Source organism: Pectinophora gossypiella, chromosome 6 (genome assembly GCF_024362695.1).
Source record: "Pectinophora gossypiella chromosome 6, ilPecGoss1.1, whole genome shotgun sequence".
In the NCBI taxonomy this organism is placed as follows: Eukaryota; Metazoa; Arthropoda; class Insecta; order Lepidoptera; family Gelechiidae; genus Pectinophora; species Pectinophora gossypiella.
Window position 1 is genome coordinate 7,621,757 of NC_065409.1, and position 18,823 is coordinate 7,640,579.

The window sequence follows — 18,823 nt, forward strand, 5'->3', positions numbered from 1 at the left end:
CAATAGGCATCTAGGTGAATTAGCTCAGGTGAATTAAGTTTACGAAAGGTTAGATTCACGCTTTTTAAACAACAAAAAAAACATAAAATACAAAACAAAATCAAACGCTGAAATTAAAAAACATAAAATAATTTTACATGATAAATAATAATGATACAACGATTTTCCGAAAATAAAGGATTTTTTATTTATGAAGGTACAGACTTTAACACTCATCATCTCCCTAGCTAATTATCCCGTTTTTCACAGGGTCCGGCTTTTTACCTGTCTGACCTTCCAACCTGCGAAGGGAAAACCAGCTTTTTCCTTCACCGCTTTTATGATCCAAAAATAAATTCGTCAATCATTGCTTTAGGATTCGAACCTACGACTTCAAAGTGAGAGGCCAGCGTTCTACCAATTGGGCTACCAAGGCTTGATACAAAATTTAACACTAAAAATATTTAAATATTTTCAATAATCAATTATTTTTGGAGTTGGTTCCATAATTCTATGTTATTAATTAATAGTTGGCATCAACTCTCAATGCGTAGGTGCTTTTATATTGAACTGAAAGCCTTTTCATAGAATGTTATTAAAATCGACCACGTATACTGCGGAAGTTAAGATAGGGTACTTATTTAATTTATGATTCACGTATAACATTAGGTATGATTTTAGAAGATGTAATGTTGGGTCTCAAATATGCCTTAAAAAATATTGTGATGGATTTGACAAAGTAAAACCCTATTAGAACCAAACCACATAAACTCCGCGACAAGAGAGTTCTCAAATGTTATAGTAAAATTCTCCTGTCTCTTTTTCTTTAAGCGGCATCCTTATCTGGTGCATAGCAGCGTAGTCAAGGATGTTCCACCTGATAGGGCATTAGAGAAGGAGAAAGAGCAAGGAGAGCCAGTATAGTTTTTGAAGTAATCGAAGCAAGAAGAAGTGGTAACGTCATCATCATCAGCCCATTAACGTCCCCACTGCTGGGGCACGGGCCTTCCCTATGGATGGGTAGGGAGATCGGGCCTTAAACCACCACTCGGGCACAGTGGGGATTGATGGTTATTAACGACTGCTAATGCAGTCGGAATCAACGGCTTAACGTGCCTTCCGAAGCATGGAGGAGATGAAAACTTTTTTTTTGTGGTCACCCATCCTATGACCGGCCTTTGCGAAAGTTGCTTTACTTCAACAATCGCAGACCGAGCGCATTAACCGCTGCGCCACCGAGCTCCTCAGTGGTAACGTGAAAGTAAGGAAATAGTGGAAGTGAAGAACAGTGTTTAAATCAGTCTCTTGCAGCGTGAAGTGCAGTGTTTAGTGCAAGTGTTAGTGTGGTGTTTCGTGCATTGTTCAAGTGACGCGTAAAGTGCGATATAGTGAGGCGACGATGACATAGTGTACCGTGTAGCTTTGTGCGAGAGCTATACCGCGTGATTAGAGAATAAATTCTTTTTCTCTTGGACTTTGTGAGTTTCCTTCCAATCTCAAAACCCACTACGACACCACCATCCACGAAACAATATAATATTAAAATGACAAATATTTTTCTGTACCTCTAATAATCCTTTTAAGGATGTTTTGTAACTCTTCGGCAGACATTTCATACTTTAAGAGAAGCAGAATTAACATGTCTACGGAATTGGAGCTAATTCCTGTAAATACCATGTAATTTTAAGTTATATCTGTCATTTTCTTCGAAGGGTAATCGATAAGCATAAAATTTATGGAACACACGTCAATTTTAAGCACAAATCTAAAACAACCGTCTAAAAATTTTACATTGGCCAATAACCCGACAGAATTATGTTGACAGCACACGTCAAACGGTTTACATACCAGCGAGATACCTTTTTAATTCACCCGGGTTATTCATTAATTTACTTATTCTTCCTAAAATTAAGAGTTGTGAATGATCCGTCCCTTTCCTTTTCGGAGGATAAGAAAATGACAGGTATAACTTAAAGTAAAATTAGGAGCTGTCTGCAGGAATCGGGGCCAATGTCATGGCAAAAGACGAACAGCAAAGACTTGTTACACAGATACATCAGCATGCGCTGAACTTAGGGTCGATATTTTTCAATGTTTTACTTTAAAATAAAACAGGAAAAGAAATGAAAAATAATACAACTAAAATTACATACATACACATACATACATAGACTCACGCCTATTTCCCATCGGGGTAAGCAGAGACTATAGTCTATAGAATTACATTTGCTTCGATCCTGACACACTTCTCTTGCTTCCTCCACATTCATCAATCGCTTCATACACGCACGCCGGTCAGAGTAGATCGTATTAAACCTTTTCTAAGGACATCTCCAATTTGGTCATCGTAAGTCATTCTCGGTCTTCTTCTGCCAGCCCTACCATCAACTTTCGCTTTATATACCGCTTTTGCAATAAAAACACAATTACAACTAAAATTGTTAAATACATAATGATATTATGTTTAGTCCGCTCCTCTTAAAGTATTAAATATCTGTGATCTTTACATAGCAAAGATAAAAAGGATCGTAGACTGAATACAAAAAAATATTACCTACGAGACATCGCAATTTTATATTGGCATTTCATTCGATCTCAGAACACATGAAGGTCAATTTTTTTTCAAAACTTCAAAGAGCTCGTACATGTCAGTCCTGTTTTTGACATCACTACTTATTTGTTAAGCCTCAGAACTTAAGAAAGTTAGTCCTACAAAAGACCTACTCAGACAAAAGGATATTGCGAGACATGTGATAAACTGAGACTTTGAAAAAAGTCGATAAATGGAAAATCACGAAGTTGGGACGTATCACAGGAACGCATTTACCGAAATCAATTTCACAGTACAGGGTGTTAGGGACATCGTAACGAAAAAAAAAATGGAACGCCTATTTGATTGTACTAAAAACGATGGTGGGTGTTTTTCTTGTCGCAAATGTTTAATTAAGATTTTGAATTTTTACTGTGCCGCAATGTAAGGGCCTGTCCACATCACCACGGCACGACGTCGTCGCCGTGGAACGGTGCGGTGCCGTGGCGCGGCACGTTGCCGTAACGTGGGAATTTACGTTGCCGTACCGTAAAAATGTACCTCACGACACCGCAAAGTTACACACACAACAGAAGCAGAATACGTTTTGTGCGGTCCATATCTACAACGAGACTGTTATTTATTTGGTGAAGAATGTATCGAAAGTTTACAAGGCACGGCAACGTGTAACTTTGCGGTGTCGTGAGGTACATTTTTACGGTACGGCAACGTAAATTCCCACGTTACGGCAACGTGCCGCGCCACGGCACCGCACCGTTCCACGGCGACGACGTCGTGCCGTGGTGATGTGGACAGGCCCTAAGTCGAACAACGCGGCACACAGACGTTAAACCTACGCACGGCTACGTTACGCGTGCGTGCGTGATACGATGTTGTATCTAGGTAGGAGTTTTCATTCTCTTGTATTTAGATGCTTAGTGGTGCAACGTTTAAAAATGTTGAGTTTGTTGAAGTAGATTCAAATTTCAAATTCAAATTCAAAAATATCTTTATTCAGTAGGTAACATAGTTACACTTTGAATCGTCAATTTTTACATAACGAACGTCTCATCCGCCTAAAACTACTGCAGCTTCTCACAACCTGTATAGCCGGGGAAAAGAAGCTGCAAGAAAAAAAACCTCGGCACAGGGCCCTAGACGTTCTTATAAAAAAAATAAAAATAAACATAAAATATTGATATACAATTAAGTAATTTAGCTGCCTAATATCAGTTCTCAGACAGTTAATCCCATGCATTCATATCTTCTAAATAATCACTAACTTTATAATAACCTTTTTTGTAAAGTTTTTGTTTAACTACTTTCTTAAAGCAGTTGAAAGGCAAATTCTGAATGTCAATGGGAATCTTATTGTAAAAACGTATACATTGCCCCTTAAAAGATTTAGTAATCTTATGTAATCGACTGACTTGTAAAGCAAGTTTATTTTTATTCCGGGTATTAACAATGTGCCGATCGCTATTTTTTGCAAATAATCCTATATGTTTTTTTACATATATTGTTAATGTGTCTATGGTCTCCCAACTAATAATTGTACTGTGAATGGAAGGCCTTATATTATTTAATGTTTTTTGACACTGGCAATGCCTTCGGGGACTAGAGACGAATTGTCTGCCCTCCACTTCTTCCCTCTCTCTGCTCGACCACCGTCCATGACGGTTCGCTTTATCGTTCTGTTTTTTCCTAATACTTTTGTGACCACTTTTTAATACTTAGTGACTGACATTATCGTGTGTGACAAGTGTAATAATTCTTGAGGAATTAAATATACATTTGGTGTGAATAAGCTGTTTTCAATTTACCGCATTGCTAATGGTGCTAATCACAGCCACTGCCGATCTACGTCCTCCATCAGGTTTTGGGCACAGCGTGGGAATAATCTTCTTGCATCCTGTGATTATAGCGCTATTGCATCAAGTAAGATATTGCTGAGTACGCATTGGCCATGTCGCAAGCGGACGGCGGTAATATTTCTGCAATGGAGACGGCCACGCCGACCACGTCGACTATGTTGCTCAGCGGCTCAAACGGCGGTATCGAAAAGCTGGAAGGAGCTGCCAATTATCACAGCTGGAAATTCGCACTAAAGATGGTTTTGAAACTCGAGGGCCTATGGGACCTGATTGAAGGAAATGAGGACATTGCTGTCACGGGCTTAGACGCCGTGCGCGACCAACGTGCGCTGGCTCGCTTGTGTTTGAGCGTAAAACCGGGACTATACCAATATGTACGTGAGGCTAAAACCGCAAGACAGGCTTGGAAGAAGCTGTCTGATGTCTTCGAGGACCGTGGCTTATATCGCCGTGTATTGCTCCTCAGACAATTACATCGCATCGATTTTTCACATTTCAACAACATGTCTGAATACATAGAAAAGGTTATGTCTATTGTACACCAACTAGCAGACATAAATAAAGTAATTGATGACGAAGAAATTGCGGAAATCCTCTTGAGCGGTTTACCACAGGAATATGATCCATTGGTGTCAAACCTTGAAACTTTATGTATTTCTTCGAGTCTTCAGAGTGAGTTGGTGCGTACCAGACTGCTGCAAGAATACCAAAGAAAAGGTGAAAATGGTAATGGTACTTCTACTTCTGCATTTGTATCAAGACGGCAAACACCACCAATCTGCAAACATTGTGGCAAAGTTGGTCATATTAAGCCGAAATGTTATAAGTTGAAGAAAGAAAAATTCATGAAGAAGAAGGAAATTCAGCAGCAGCCTACTGCATTCTTCGCTCAGAATAGTACTGAAGTTTACATTGATAGTGGATCATCTAATCACATGTGTAACAATAAGGACTTATTATTCAACACAAGAGAAACACATGTGCAACACATTTCTGTGGCTAATAGCCAGCAGATGATAAGTACGTGCATTGGTGACATGAACATTATTATAAACAAACAGGTAAAAACCTTTAAAGATGTTATGTTTGTCCCTAATTTGTCTGCAAATCTCTTATCAGTCTCTAAATTATGTCAGTATGGTTACAAAGTACAATTTAATAATGAAGGTTGTTTTTTATATGATAATGGTTGTAAAACTTTTGGCAATAATTATTTGGTTAAATTAGCTTGCACTAATGGCATTTATAAATTGGAAGGTTGTGTATGTGATGGTAACTTACTCAATAGGAAGCACTCTTTGCTCCTGCAAAATAGGCAAGACTCACAGAGTGCTGTAGTTGCTGCCAGTGCCTTATCCAATGCGGATGTTTGGCATCAACGGCTTGGCCACTTAAACATGACAGGTATGTGTAGGTTAAGATTGCATGTGTGTGGTGTCGTATTTCAGGAAGAAGCACACCAGTGTGAAGCATGCCTGAAGGGGAAGCTCACGGCCGAACCTTTCCCTTTGGCAAGCTCAAGCAAGACTACAGGACCACTACAGCTCATACACAGTGACGTGTGTGGACCGATGCCGGAGGCTAGCTGGGGTGGAGCTAGATACCTAGTCACATTCACTGATGACTTCACGAGGAAAAGCTTCGGATACCTAATGAAGAATAAGAATCAGGTATTTGATTGTTTTGTTATTTTTAAAGCCTTAGTTGAAAAACAGCTTAATTTGCCTATTAAATGCCTGCGAACTGACAATGGTGGTGAATATTGTAATGAAAAATTCTCTCAATTTTTGCAACGAGAGGGTATTATTCACCAGACTACTGTTCCTTATTCACCTGCTCAAAATGGCATCTCTGAGCGTCTTAATAGAACACTCTTTGAGAAAGTCCGTTGCATGTTACAGCATTGTGGTCTCGGAAAGCGTTTTTGGGGAGAAGCTGTCATGACAGCTTTGTATTTAAAAAATAGGTCTCCCACAGCTGCTTTGTCCGGACAAATACCAGAGGAAATTTGGTCTGGATTGAAAATAGATCTCAGCCACCTCAGGGTTTTTGGCTGTACTGCTTTTTCGCTCGTACCTGAGCATAAACGTGACAAGCTAGACGCTAAGGGGAAGGAATATATATTTGTGGGATATAGCAATACTTCTAAAGGTTATCGTCTAGCTGATCCCTTATGTCCTACTAAAGTCATCATTTCGCGTAACGTGGCATTTATTGAAAATAAGTTTTATAAAACCAATTTGAAACCTTCTGAAACGAACGAACGAGAGGAAATTAATTTTTATAATTTTGACTGTGATATGAAACAGTACTGTGATACAAATATGAATGAATCTAATAATATAATAAATGGATTAAATAATAATGAATTGAAGATGAATAATAATGAAAATATAATTAATAGTGGTTCCATATCAATTTCAGACGGAGAATACTGTACGGGGAGTGAGGATGAGTCCTGTTCCACTGAATCGTCTGCAGGCGACATGGGCTTCGAGCCTTTGAGTCAGCCGCGCGAGACTTCTAATGTGGAGGTAGCCGCGACTAGTCCAGTGACCGTCGCTTCGCACTCTGGACGTCCTACTCGCTCTACTCGGAATGTACACCCTATTAGATACCATGACTATGATATGAGTCTTTTAGTTAGAGGGAATCCTCTTATCGACGAACCACTTTCATATGAAGAGGCTATAAGCTCTTCTTGCAGTGCAGAGTGGAAGAACGCCATGAAATGTGAGTACGACGCCCTTGTTAATAACAATGTATGGGAATTGGTAGATAGACCTATTAATAAAAATGTTGTTAAGTGCAAGTGGGTTTATAAAGTAAAATTCGATGCTTCAGGTAAATTTGATCGTTTTAAAGCACGTCTTGTTGCCAAGGGTTTTACACAACGTGAAGGAATAGATTATAATGAAACTTTTTCACCTGTTGTACGTCACTCCACTATGCGAATACTGTTTTCTGTCGCTAATCAATATGATTTAAACATAGATCATTTGGATGTTGCTACAGCATTCTTAAATGGCGATCTAAATGAAGTAATTTACATGGAACAACCAGTAGGTTTTTGTGATAAATATCCTAACAAGGTTTGTTTACTAAAGAAAAGTATTTATGGCCTTAAACAGGCAAGCAGAATGTGGAATTGTAAAATACACAATCTACTTTGTAAACATGATTTTATTCAGTCAAAGTGTGAACCTTGTGTTTATTTTAAATGTACTGATAATGATCTGGTTATCATAGCTTTATATGTGGATGACTTTTATGTATTTTACAGTTCTAACAGCTCTAATAAAAATAAGTTGGTTTTTGTTCTTGAAAAAGAATTTAATGTAAAGAATTTAGGAACACTTCAGAGCTGTCTAGGTATGAATATCACTAGGGATAAAGTTAAGGGCATTTTAAAACTTGACCAAAGTGAATATATTCGTAAATTGCTTGCACGATTTGGTATGGTAAATTGTAAGGCCGTGTCTACACCCATGGAGGTTAACTGTAAGCTGTTAAAGTCTGAAAAAGATATCAGTTTACAGGATGACATTTATAACTATCGTCAGCTACTTGGCTGCCTGATGTATCTGTCCGTATGTACACGTCCAGATATATCATTTGCGTGTAGCCAGCTGAGCCAGTTTAATAACTGTTTCGATAGAACTCATTGGTTAGCAGCTAAGCGTATACTGCGTTACTTGGCAGGTACAATTCATTACTCTTTATGTTTCCATAAAAGTAGGGATTGGTTTTTAAATGCCTTTACTGATGCAGACTGGGCCAATGATGTAATCGACAGAAAGTCTTATACTGGTTTTGTCATTATGTTAGGCAATAATACGGTCAATTGGGAATCACGTAAACAGAAATGTGTAGCGTTGTCGTCTACTGAAGCCGAATACGTTGCCATAAGTGATGTATGTAAAGATATTTCTTTTATTCAAAATTTGCTTTCAGAAATTGTACCTAGTTACTGTAAAGAAATGAAATATACTGTTTACAATGATAACCAGAGTGCGCAAAAGTTATTACAAGTTAAAGAATATTGTCATAAGCGCACAAAACACATTGACTTGAGATACCATTATGTTAAGGACCTTATTAGTAAGAATTCTATTTGTGTAAAATACTTACCTACTGATAAAATGATTGCAGATGTTTTGACGAAACCATTAAGTAAAGTTAAACATGAATCTTTTGTAAATGCCATGAATGTGTGTAGCAGTATGTAATAATTTGACTTTGTATTGTGTAAATGATACTTTTAATTGTTAATTAATTGTTGCATATAAATGTAGAGTCACATTTTTTTTTTGTAAAATGTAGAGTCTCTTTAATCTAAATGTAGAGTCACGTTTTAGAAAATGTAGAGTCTCTTTGATTAAAATGTAGAGTCATGACATCCAATGTAGAGTTATTTTTTTTTGATGTTTCATATTGTTTGTTATGTTATATTTATGACATTGTGAGCCATAAGGGGAAGTGTTAATGTGTCTATGGTCTCCCAACTAATAATTGTACTGTGAATGGAAGGCCTTATATTATTTAATGTTTTTTGACACTGGCAATGCCTTCGGGGACTAGAGACGAATTGTCTGCCCTCCACTTCTTCCCTCTCTCTGCTCGACCACCGTCCATGACGGTTCGCTTTATCGTTCTGTTTTTTCCTAATACTTTTGTGACCACTTTTTAATACTTAGTGACTGACATTATCGTGTGTGACAAGTGTAATAATTCTTGAGGAATTAAATATACATTTGGTGTGAATAAGCTGTTTTCAATTTACCGCATTGCTAATGGTGCTAATCACAGCCACTGCCGATCTACGTCCTCCATCATATATTAAGTTTTCAAAGATATATTGTGATGCCATAGTTAAAATATTAATTTCTTTAAATTTATTTCTAAGTGACATCTTGTAGAACACCTACTGCCACGATTTTTCACGCACGGTCCCTACCTACCAGTTATTAAAACGTTCCTAACTTATTAACAATAAAAACCCTACTCTTGCCTTACCTTAATTGTTATTCCTTCGGATGAAGTACCTAGGTAGGTACCCTAGAACATGTCACGTCACGTAGGTATGCAACATCGCGTTTCCTCCGCGGTAGGTAGGTATCACACGCACTCACAAACACAACACCTTGCTCTTTAATAAACATCAACAATCTTCCATACTTTTGTGCAGTAAATGGTCTATGATCTATCATCATAGTCGACACTACTCATTTACAGAATAAAACAAACACAAAACACTCACAAACACGAAAAAAATATCCTCGAAAAACATCACGCGATTCGGGTCAAGCTTAGTATTCGACTGAGCCGTGAGCGGAAGCGCGCGGCGGCGTTAGCGCAAAGCATCAAAGGCGCGCCGACGACGCGCCGGCCGCGGCCGAGTCGAGCCGACGACTAGACAGAGAGAGAGAAGTATGTTTATGGTGCAAGTGACAGAGAAAAAAATAGTATCTGTTCGTATGCCTACTTTATTGGCGAGCGTTGCCCTTGACCCGTGCGCCGGCTATTCACCTGCGCATAGCTGAAGTTGTAGATACGTTATTATTATTATATTTCGATGCTTCATTCTTCAGATATAAAGTAACAATGTAGTCCTTTCAACCTACAAGGCAATTTCGCACGTGTAAAAAATAAAAATACAATCGATCACTTCCATCGATTTCTTTAAAACCACAAAAAAAGCGCATCGATATCTCTTGTCTGAGGTCGCTGTCACATTCTCCGCTAAACGTCATTCTTTTTTCGTGCGAGGCATAGTGCGCGTGTTCTAACTTATTCATTCAAAGAAAAAGTAAATAAACATCATGCCGAAAAGAAAAGTACAAAAGAAAATTGACCGATACCGTGAGAAAATAAAGATTTTAGAAGGAGGTGAACAACGGAAACGCCTTCGGATAATTTATTCCGATTCTTCGGACGAAAATAACTCCGGTAAGTAAAGTGAAAGCATATCAAATCGACTTCTTTCTTCGAGTTCATTAAAATTCATCAAATTCTGATGAAGATTCAAGTGAGTCTTATTACTTTTATTAAATATAGTGAAAATTCGCGTTTTAAAAATCCGGGGGGTTGGCCGTGAGTCAACACGAAGGAAACTTTAAGCTGGGGGTTGGCCGAGAGTCAACACGAAGCTATCTACCATTTGCTCGTGACCGTGAGCCACGATGACAAAAAAGATTTAAGTTCTTAATTAATTACGTATATTTTACACAATATTTAAAATGCGTTAATTGCTATTCCAGATGATGTCTTGACGGAGTCAGTGTTTGCTGCTGTACCGTCTGCAGACCAACCCCCTTCGCAAGAAGCAGATATGGCACAGGAACCAGTGCCCGAACTGGATGCTGATTTTTTATCAGCTTTGGGTGACGCAGCTGAGGATACTCCTGGTTTTGGCGAAAATATACACCCAACTCTCGCCGATCGATGGCTACCAATTTTACGCCGTGGCATTCCTAAGGAGCCCAAAGAAAGGTTGCTGAAAGAGCAACTCATCCCGGACAACTGCAAGTTACTAAAAGCACCCACACTCAATCCGGAGATATCAGCTGCGATAACGGAGGCAGCCAGAAACCGAGATAAGAAGCTCGAGAATGCCCAACAACAACTCGGCCTCGGTATCACGGCTATTAATAGGGCTATGGCGATACTTTTTACCAGCGATGACAAAGAAAACAAGGTGCAGGCAGTCAAGATTTTGTCGGACGCCTGCCGAATTTTGTGTGATTTACATTATATGGACACACAGACAAGGATTAAGCTTATCACACCAGCGTTGGACAAGGCCTTCCTGACCATAGTCCAAGATTTAGAGAGAGACGAATCCCTCTTTGGACGCAAACTGTCCGAGAAAATAAAGGCGTCAAAAGCTATAGAGAAACAGGGCCTGCAAATTAAAAAGAACGTAGTGTCTCAGAAAGCCTCTACGCCTTCTACACCTCAATCGACGACTCGGACACGCCCCCAGGGAAACTGGTCAGCCCCCTCCCGCTATCAGCAGTCGTCGAACAGGGGGGGGCGAGGAGGTTCTCACAGAATTTCGGCGACGGCTCACAGGCCAGGGCCTCAGGCTGCGACGCAGGCGAAGAGCAGTCAGAGCAAGCCGCGAGCTGCTCATCGACAGTAACCTCGGTACGTCACGCAGGTAGATTACAACATTTTTACCATTGTTGGCTAGCAGTAACGGATAATCCCGTTATATTAAACTGGGTGAAAAATGGTTTCTCTATTCCTTTCGAAACTGATGTAAGGCAAACTTTAATTCCCTACAACAACTTTACTCGGACAGAACAATTAGAAATGGCCTCGGCCATTAGCAAATTACTGGACTTAGGGGCCATAACTAAATGTGAACCATGTGACCAACAATTTATTTCGAAAATTTTCCTAGCCCCTAAGGCTAATGGTACAAAGAGATTTATTTTAAATCTAAAGCCTTTAAATAAATTCATTAAAAAATTACATTTTAAAATGGAGGACTACAGAACGGCCGCAAAATTAATACCCAAACATGGTTACATGGCAACCATTGATTTGAAAGAGGCTTACTTACTTCTCCCGATCTCTATTGCAGACCGAAAATTTTTAAGGTTCCAATTTCAGGAGGAAAACGGTACTATTTCTCTATATGAATTTACATCCATGCCTTACGGCCTTTCCGTAGCCCCCAGAACTTTTACAAAACTTATGAGGGAAGTCATAACCTACCTAAGGTCACGTGGTTTCATTTCAGTTATATACCTTGATGATATTTTATGTATAGGAACATCTTACTCCGAGTGTTTAAACAACGTTAGAGAAACCATCCGCTTACTGAAATGCCTGGGGTTTGTAATCAACCAGGAAAAAAGTTCCCTCCAACCTAGACAAACCTGTCGTTTCCTAGGTTTTATCTATGATGCTAAAGATATGTCTATTTTGTTACCGGACGAAAAACGCAACAATATAGCACATCTAATACGGAAACATCTATCTTTACCAAGATGTTCAGTCAGAGAATTTGCACATTTGATTGGCACTCTAACCGCTGCTTGTCCAGCGGTATGTTATGGATGGTTATACACAAAACAGCTGGAAAGAGAGAAGTTTCTCGCCCTAAGGAACTTCGGTTCTTATGATATTAAATTTAAACCATCCGACAAGATATTACCCGATTTGAATTGGTGGTCAAGTAATATCCAGGTCGCAAAAAAATCTATAGGCACCCTTAATTTCGACCTAGAAATTTTCACAGATGCTTCCAGGACTGGTTGGGGCGCTTATAGTAATCATAAGCGTGTAAATGGTGGTTGGACTGAAAATGAGAAGAATTTTCACATTAATTACCTAGAGCTTTTAGCAATATTTTTAGGTCTCAAATGTTTTGCTCGTGAGAGATCAAAGTGTACTATATTGTTGCGATCGGACAATACAACGGCCATTAGCTATGTCAACAGGATGGGCGGAATTCAATTTCCCCATCTTAATGATTTAGCTCGAAACATCTGGCAATGGTGCGAGGAGCGGCAAATTTGGTTAGTTGCTTCCTACATCAACACAAAAGATAATAAAGAAGCGGATGAAGAGTCTCGAAAAATAAATCCCGATATAGAGTGGTCACTGTCAAGTCAGGCTTACCAAGATATTGTTAAAAACTTAGGAAGTCCGGAGATAGACCTTTTCGCTTCCCGCACCAACGCCAAGTGTGATACTTACGTCTCCTGGAAACAGGATCCGGACGCACTCACGGTTGATGCCTTTACTATTAACTGGAAACGGTGGTTCTTCTATGCTTTTCCACCATTTCCACTAATTTTGAAATGCCTTCAGAAGGTCCAGAATGATCAGGCGTCAGGGATTCTGATATTTCCTTATTGGCCTTCGCAGCCTTGGTTTCCTCTCCTAATGAGCATAATATCATCAGAGATAATTTTTCTAGACCCCATTAAAACACTCTTTCAATCTACCTACAGGAGTCGTCAGCAGCTACACGGGAATACCCTGGCTGCAGCGAGGCTCTCCGGTACGCGTTCACTAGGAGGGGAACCCCAGAGGCTGCTTTGAACCTAATGATTGCTTCTTTAGCTAAGAATACCTTAGTTCAGTACAACGTTACTTATAAATCGTGGTGGGAATTTTGTAAAGATAATAATCTTGACTTCTATGATGCTGAGGTATCTCATGTACTATTGTTTCTTACAGAGCAATTTAATAGAGGTTTAGCATTTGGCTCATTGAACACACATCGTTCAGCACTCTCCCTCCTCTTAGGAGGGGATATTGGTACCAACGCTAAAATTAATCGACTTTTAAAAGGCGTTTATAAATTAAAGCCGCCTATTCCCAAATACAATAAAACATGGGACCCTCAAATTGCTTTAAACTTTATTTCAAATTGGTATCCGAATAGAAGTCTGTCTTTGGAAAAAATTACTAAAAAGTTGGTTATCCTATTGGCGTTGTGCACTGCCCATAGAGTGCAAACGCTATCACTTATAAAATTGGATAATGTTTGTATAAGCCCAAACGGAGTCAAGATTATTATCTCAGACATCATTAAGACCTCAGCCCCGGGTCGTAATCAACCTGTTTTATTCCTTCCTTATTATAATGAAAATAAGAGTATTTGTCCAGCCACTACTTTGGAAGACTATTTACAGTTAACAAAAGATCGTAGGCCCATGAATTGCAACAATCTTTTGCTTACATTCAAAAAACCCCATAGAACCGCCTCTGCTCAATCCATCAGCAGATGGATCAAGCAGGTTTTAGCTGCAAGTGGCGTGAGCGTGTCGGAATTTAGTGCACATAGCACGAGACACGCGTCCACGTCCGCTGCTAGCTCAGCAGGGATTTCCTTGGACCTCATTCGCAAGACAGCAGGCTGGACAAAAACTTCGGAAACGTTTGCTCGATTTTATCAGCGCCCTATATGGGAAGAAGGTAGTTTTGCTAGATCAGTTCTTTCGAATGATTCTACTAGTAACTTAAACAAAGATTAGTTAAGTACATAAACAAATTAATATAGTTTTTTGTTGATTTTCTATAAATGAAGTTTCATTTTAGCAAAACCCCAAAATAATAATTGTATCAGGGCAAAACTTTTTGCTCTAAACATCTACATTGTTACTTTATATCTGAAGAATGAAGCATCGAAATATAATAGATGATTAAACGAACTTCATAAGTGAAGTTCTATCATTATTATATGAGTATGCTTCATTCGAAGATATAAAGACCCACCCACCCACAACCTTTTTAAAAGTTTTGCCGGATCTCTAAAGAATGACGTTTAGCGGAGAATGTGACAGCGACCTCAGACAAGAGATATCGATGCGCTTTTTTTGTGGTTTTAAAGAAATCGATGGAAGTGATCGATTGTATTTTTATTTTTTACACGTGCGAAATTGCCTTGTAGGTTGAAAGGACTACATTGTTACTTTATATCTTCGAATGAAGCATACTCATATAATAATGATAGAACTTCACTTATGAAGTTCGTTTAATCATCTATTATTGATGACATTGATAAAATTTAATAATTAGTAATTTTTATTTGTTTATTTTAAATGTGCGTTCTATGCAGCTTAAAACACAATATGGGACTGAAAAAATCTACTTTTTTTATGAATTTTGCGACAGGAAACTTCACTTGATACCTATCAACTCAAAGTATCTGTTCGTAATGCCTACTTTATTGGCGCGCGTTGCCCTTGATCCGTGAGGCTATTCACGTCCGAGTATCCATCAAGACAGATCAAACAAGCCCTAACTCGGAGGTCTTGCGTCCCAGGATCCTTTAATTATGTCTTAGAACCTTCTTGGCCTATGTGGTCCAGTGGTTGAGCGATAGGATGCGGAGGGTCCGGGTTCGTATTCCGGTGGGGACATATCACAAAAATCTGTTTATAAGGCCTTTGATTGGGACGTTACAGGCTGATCACCTGATTGTCCGAAAGTAAAATGATCCGTGCTTCGGAAGGTACGTTAAGTCGTTGCTCCCGTCTACTAGGTACTTATGTAAGCACGTAGCCGTTACATGAATATTGTACACAGAACAGGATAGGTTTAATTAGTTCTTTACTGATGATTTAACAATGAGATTTAAAACACGAATAACTTAGTATGTACTTAGTACCTCGGTACCAACATGTAACAAGAAAAATAAGATCACTCCTCTCGGACAATTTTTTTCTTTGAACATGCCGACATTGCCTACGCGGCGGAGTTGCCGAACTATCGATAGGTAGATTATCAATTGTTGAACTTGAAAATTGTCTAAACTATCGAAAGTAGTGATAGTACATTTAGATCGATACTAGCGATAGTACCGATAGGTCTTGCTTTGTAACAATAATGGGTATTGATCTAAAAGATCTATCGATAGGTACCTACTATTGGTTTTTTTTTAACTAGGTATCGATAGAATATCGATAGGCAACACTCTGGCGGAGTGTCCGCCCAATTCTAGACGCGATCTCGCTCGATTTTTGTGTAGCGAGGTTTTGCGTAGGTACTTACATACTAAGTTGGTGGATGGTTGACATAGTAGGTAACTAATTACCTAATCTGTGGTGGTTGTGTTAGTTGGTTGTTAGTTATTCTAATGACAACAAAGAATACAATTATTTACTGTTTCAACTGTTTTAGGTAGATAATGGCCCCGATTTCTATGAGTAAATGAATGAATAACCCGGTCGAATCAAAAAGGTATCTCGCTGGTATGCAAACCGTTTGACGTGTGCTGTCAACTTAATTCTGTCGGTTGTTTTAGATTTCTGCTTAAAATTGACGTGTATTCCATAAATGTTATGCCTGTTGATTATCCGTCCATTTAAGAATAAGAATAAAATAAATTTATAATTTACGATAGACAGAGAAAGAAATAGGATCGGTTCGTAGTGCCTACTTTGTAGGCCGCGCCGCCGCCGCGCCGCCGCCGCCGGCGTGCGGCGCGGGGCGCGCGGAGCGGGGCGCTCGGCTCGGTGCGTGTGGCCGTTGACCCGTTCGAGCAGCTGTTGTCTCCATTACATCGAAAATTTTCGATAATTTGTCATTATTGTTTTTTTTATTGAAATTTGGGTTCTATGCAGCTAAAAGCACAATATGGAATTGAAAATAATTAAAAACAAAACTCAAAATTTCATGAATTTTGCGACGGAAAATTCCACTAGATATTAACTCAGAATCATGGTCTGAATCATCCCTCTCAGTATTCGTTACGATGTCACTAACACCCTGTATAATATCCTCTATTCAATTTTAAAATCTTGTTCAGACTATTCTTCTTCTTCTCTCGTGTTGGGTTACTATTCAGCCGCCAAAGACCCCTTATATGACTCATGTAACATCTACTTACTTACATCAGTAAGTAGTAACCAGGACCAACAGCTTAACGTGCCCTCCGAAGCACGGATCATCTTACTTTTGAACAATCAGGTGATCAGCCTGTAATGTCCTGACCAAACTAGGGATGACAAAGTAATTTTTGTGATATTTCCCCACCGTGATTCGATCCCGGGACCTCCGGATCGTGAGCCTAACGCTCAGCCACTGGATCACGCAGGCCGTTGTTGAGACTATTGAGTCTCAATATCACATGCTCGCCTCGCACGCATTTGAATATAAAAACACTACTTAATCCTTTCTTCTGCTGTTGCACGTGACGACTTAATTATAACCGTGACAGGGTCTGAGGTTCATCATCAACCCTACAACCCACATGATAGAAGATCCTTTATTCTTCTCTGCTGGACAGGGAGGAAAAAAGAAAAGCAATAGTTCTACGTATAGAAACTAGAAAGCCCCGCTCTTGCCAAAAACGACTCAATAATAACCGTGAAATAGCTTCTGAGGTAGGTCGACCTTACAAACCACACGATAGAAGAAGGTCCTTTATCCTTCTGTGCTGGATAGTGTAACGCACCCCCCCTTACATAAATACTATATAAATAAATCCCACACACTCAACTCCACGACTAAAGACCAGGATTCGACCCTGGGTTATAGTCAAATTAAGTGATTAAAATGGCCATTATTATTGTTGTGATCGTCTAGTATAAAGGTAGGACCTTATGTTGTGTTTTGTAGTAACTCAAATTCTTTTATATGAAGGTAGCTGAGTCAGATATGAATGCATGTTATTGAGGGCATGTAAATAAAGAATAATACTAACTTAATATACTACATATATACTTAATAACAATACAAATAGGTTATAATTATGTCACTATGGTATATGAGAAAGTCAAGTAAATATCTAAGTAATAGGGCAATGGAATGTGAGATATTATAAGTATTTATAGTTTAAAAACAGTCAAATCAACGCCAAGCGAACCTAAACTTAATGACACTGATTAAAGCTTATAATTAAACAAATTAAACAAATGAGACTTACAAAAAGGTAAGAAATAAGTTAGTTATTTAAAATATGATTAGGAATTAAGTTTTATTATTGTAAAAGATCTAGGAACACAGGAAAAGGATTTGAATCCCATAACAACAATGTAATAGTATAGGGTGCCGTTTCGAGCCCCGACCACGCTCACCGGCGAATGAGGCCCTACCCTGATTTAGGCCCCTCTCCGAAAGAAACATATAGGTTTTTTTTATGGAATGATAAGCACATAAAATATGTGACATATCAGGAGCATTAGGTAAATAGTTGGTAGGTAAAGGGAAGAGCTTCCCAACACCAATTTCACATATGTAATAAAATTATTTAAGTTAGACAGATTTACATCCAATCTAACAACACAACTCATTGTGATGCATAGTTAGCACCATAGCCATGGCGCAAAAAGGTAAGTATGTGAGCGACTTAGCAACCGGAAGCCAATATGCAGCTACTCATCACTGTCCTCCCCCCAATACACCACAGTGCAAGAGGATCAACAGAAGCAGTGACTACCGAACTGGATTGACCCCAAATATACTAAGCAAAAGGTCCCTAACAAAACGAATGAGCGACTTAGCAACCGAAGGCAATACGCAGCTACTCATCACTGTCCTCCCCCCAATACACCACAGTGCAAGAGGATCAACAGAAGCAGAGACTACCGAACTGGATTGACCCCGAGTATACTAAGCAAAAATGTCCCTAACGTCCCTACTATGGCTTCAGCGGCATTGCAATAACACCAGCCATAGGAATAAGTATGATTGTGAGATGGATGGTCATGAATATGACACCAACCATGAATCACAAGAATATATGCAGTCAAACTGGATGTAATTGTTATGCATAAATGCATTATAGCAATAATATTGCATGTTAGTAAGCAAACAAATTGCATAGTGAAATCAGGCCAGGTAAACCTCTGGACAAGGTATAGGTTGTAAAGTTAGGTATGTCACAAACTAGCAGCAGTGACATTAAGGTGTTATCAGGTAAAAGAATAGTAAAATAACACAAATAAATTGTGTTGAATTGGTTTGTATATCA

General features: G+C 39.0%; 1 protein-coding gene across 2 annotated transcripts; it reads left to right on the top strand.

Moving 5' to 3' along the window:
• The first annotated feature begins 9,997 nt into the window (after positions 1–9,997).
• Positions 9,998–14,389, top strand: LOC126367441 (uncharacterized). 2 transcript variants are annotated; one of them, XM_050010952.1, is made up of 3 exons: positions 9,998–10,332; positions 10,644–11,545; positions 13,353–14,389. In XM_050010952.1, the coding sequence occupies exons 1-2, from the start codon at positions 10,206–10,208 to the stop codon at positions 11,525–11,527; spliced, it is 1,011 nt and encodes a 336-aa protein (XP_049866909.1). In that variant the 5' UTR covers positions 9,998–10,205; the 3' UTR covers positions 11,528–11,545; positions 13,353–14,389. The 2 variants fall into 2 exon arrangements, with proteins under 2 accessions (XP_049866909.1, XP_049866910.1); XM_050010953.1 differs by having other exon boundaries at positions 10,644–11,532.
• The last annotated feature ends 4,434 nt before the right edge of the window (positions 14,390–18,823 follow it).

Bases quoted from the DNA above. Each gene is read 5' to 3' on its own strand.
- LOC126367441 (XM_050010952.1), top strand. From the start codon at position 10,206: ATGCCGAAAAGAAAAGTACAAAAGAAAATTGACCGATACCGTGAGAAA. The intron at 10,333-10,643 runs GTAAGTAAAGTG...TTGCTATTCCAG, and splicing joins TTCGGACGAAAATAACTCCG to ATGATGTCTTGACGGAGTCA.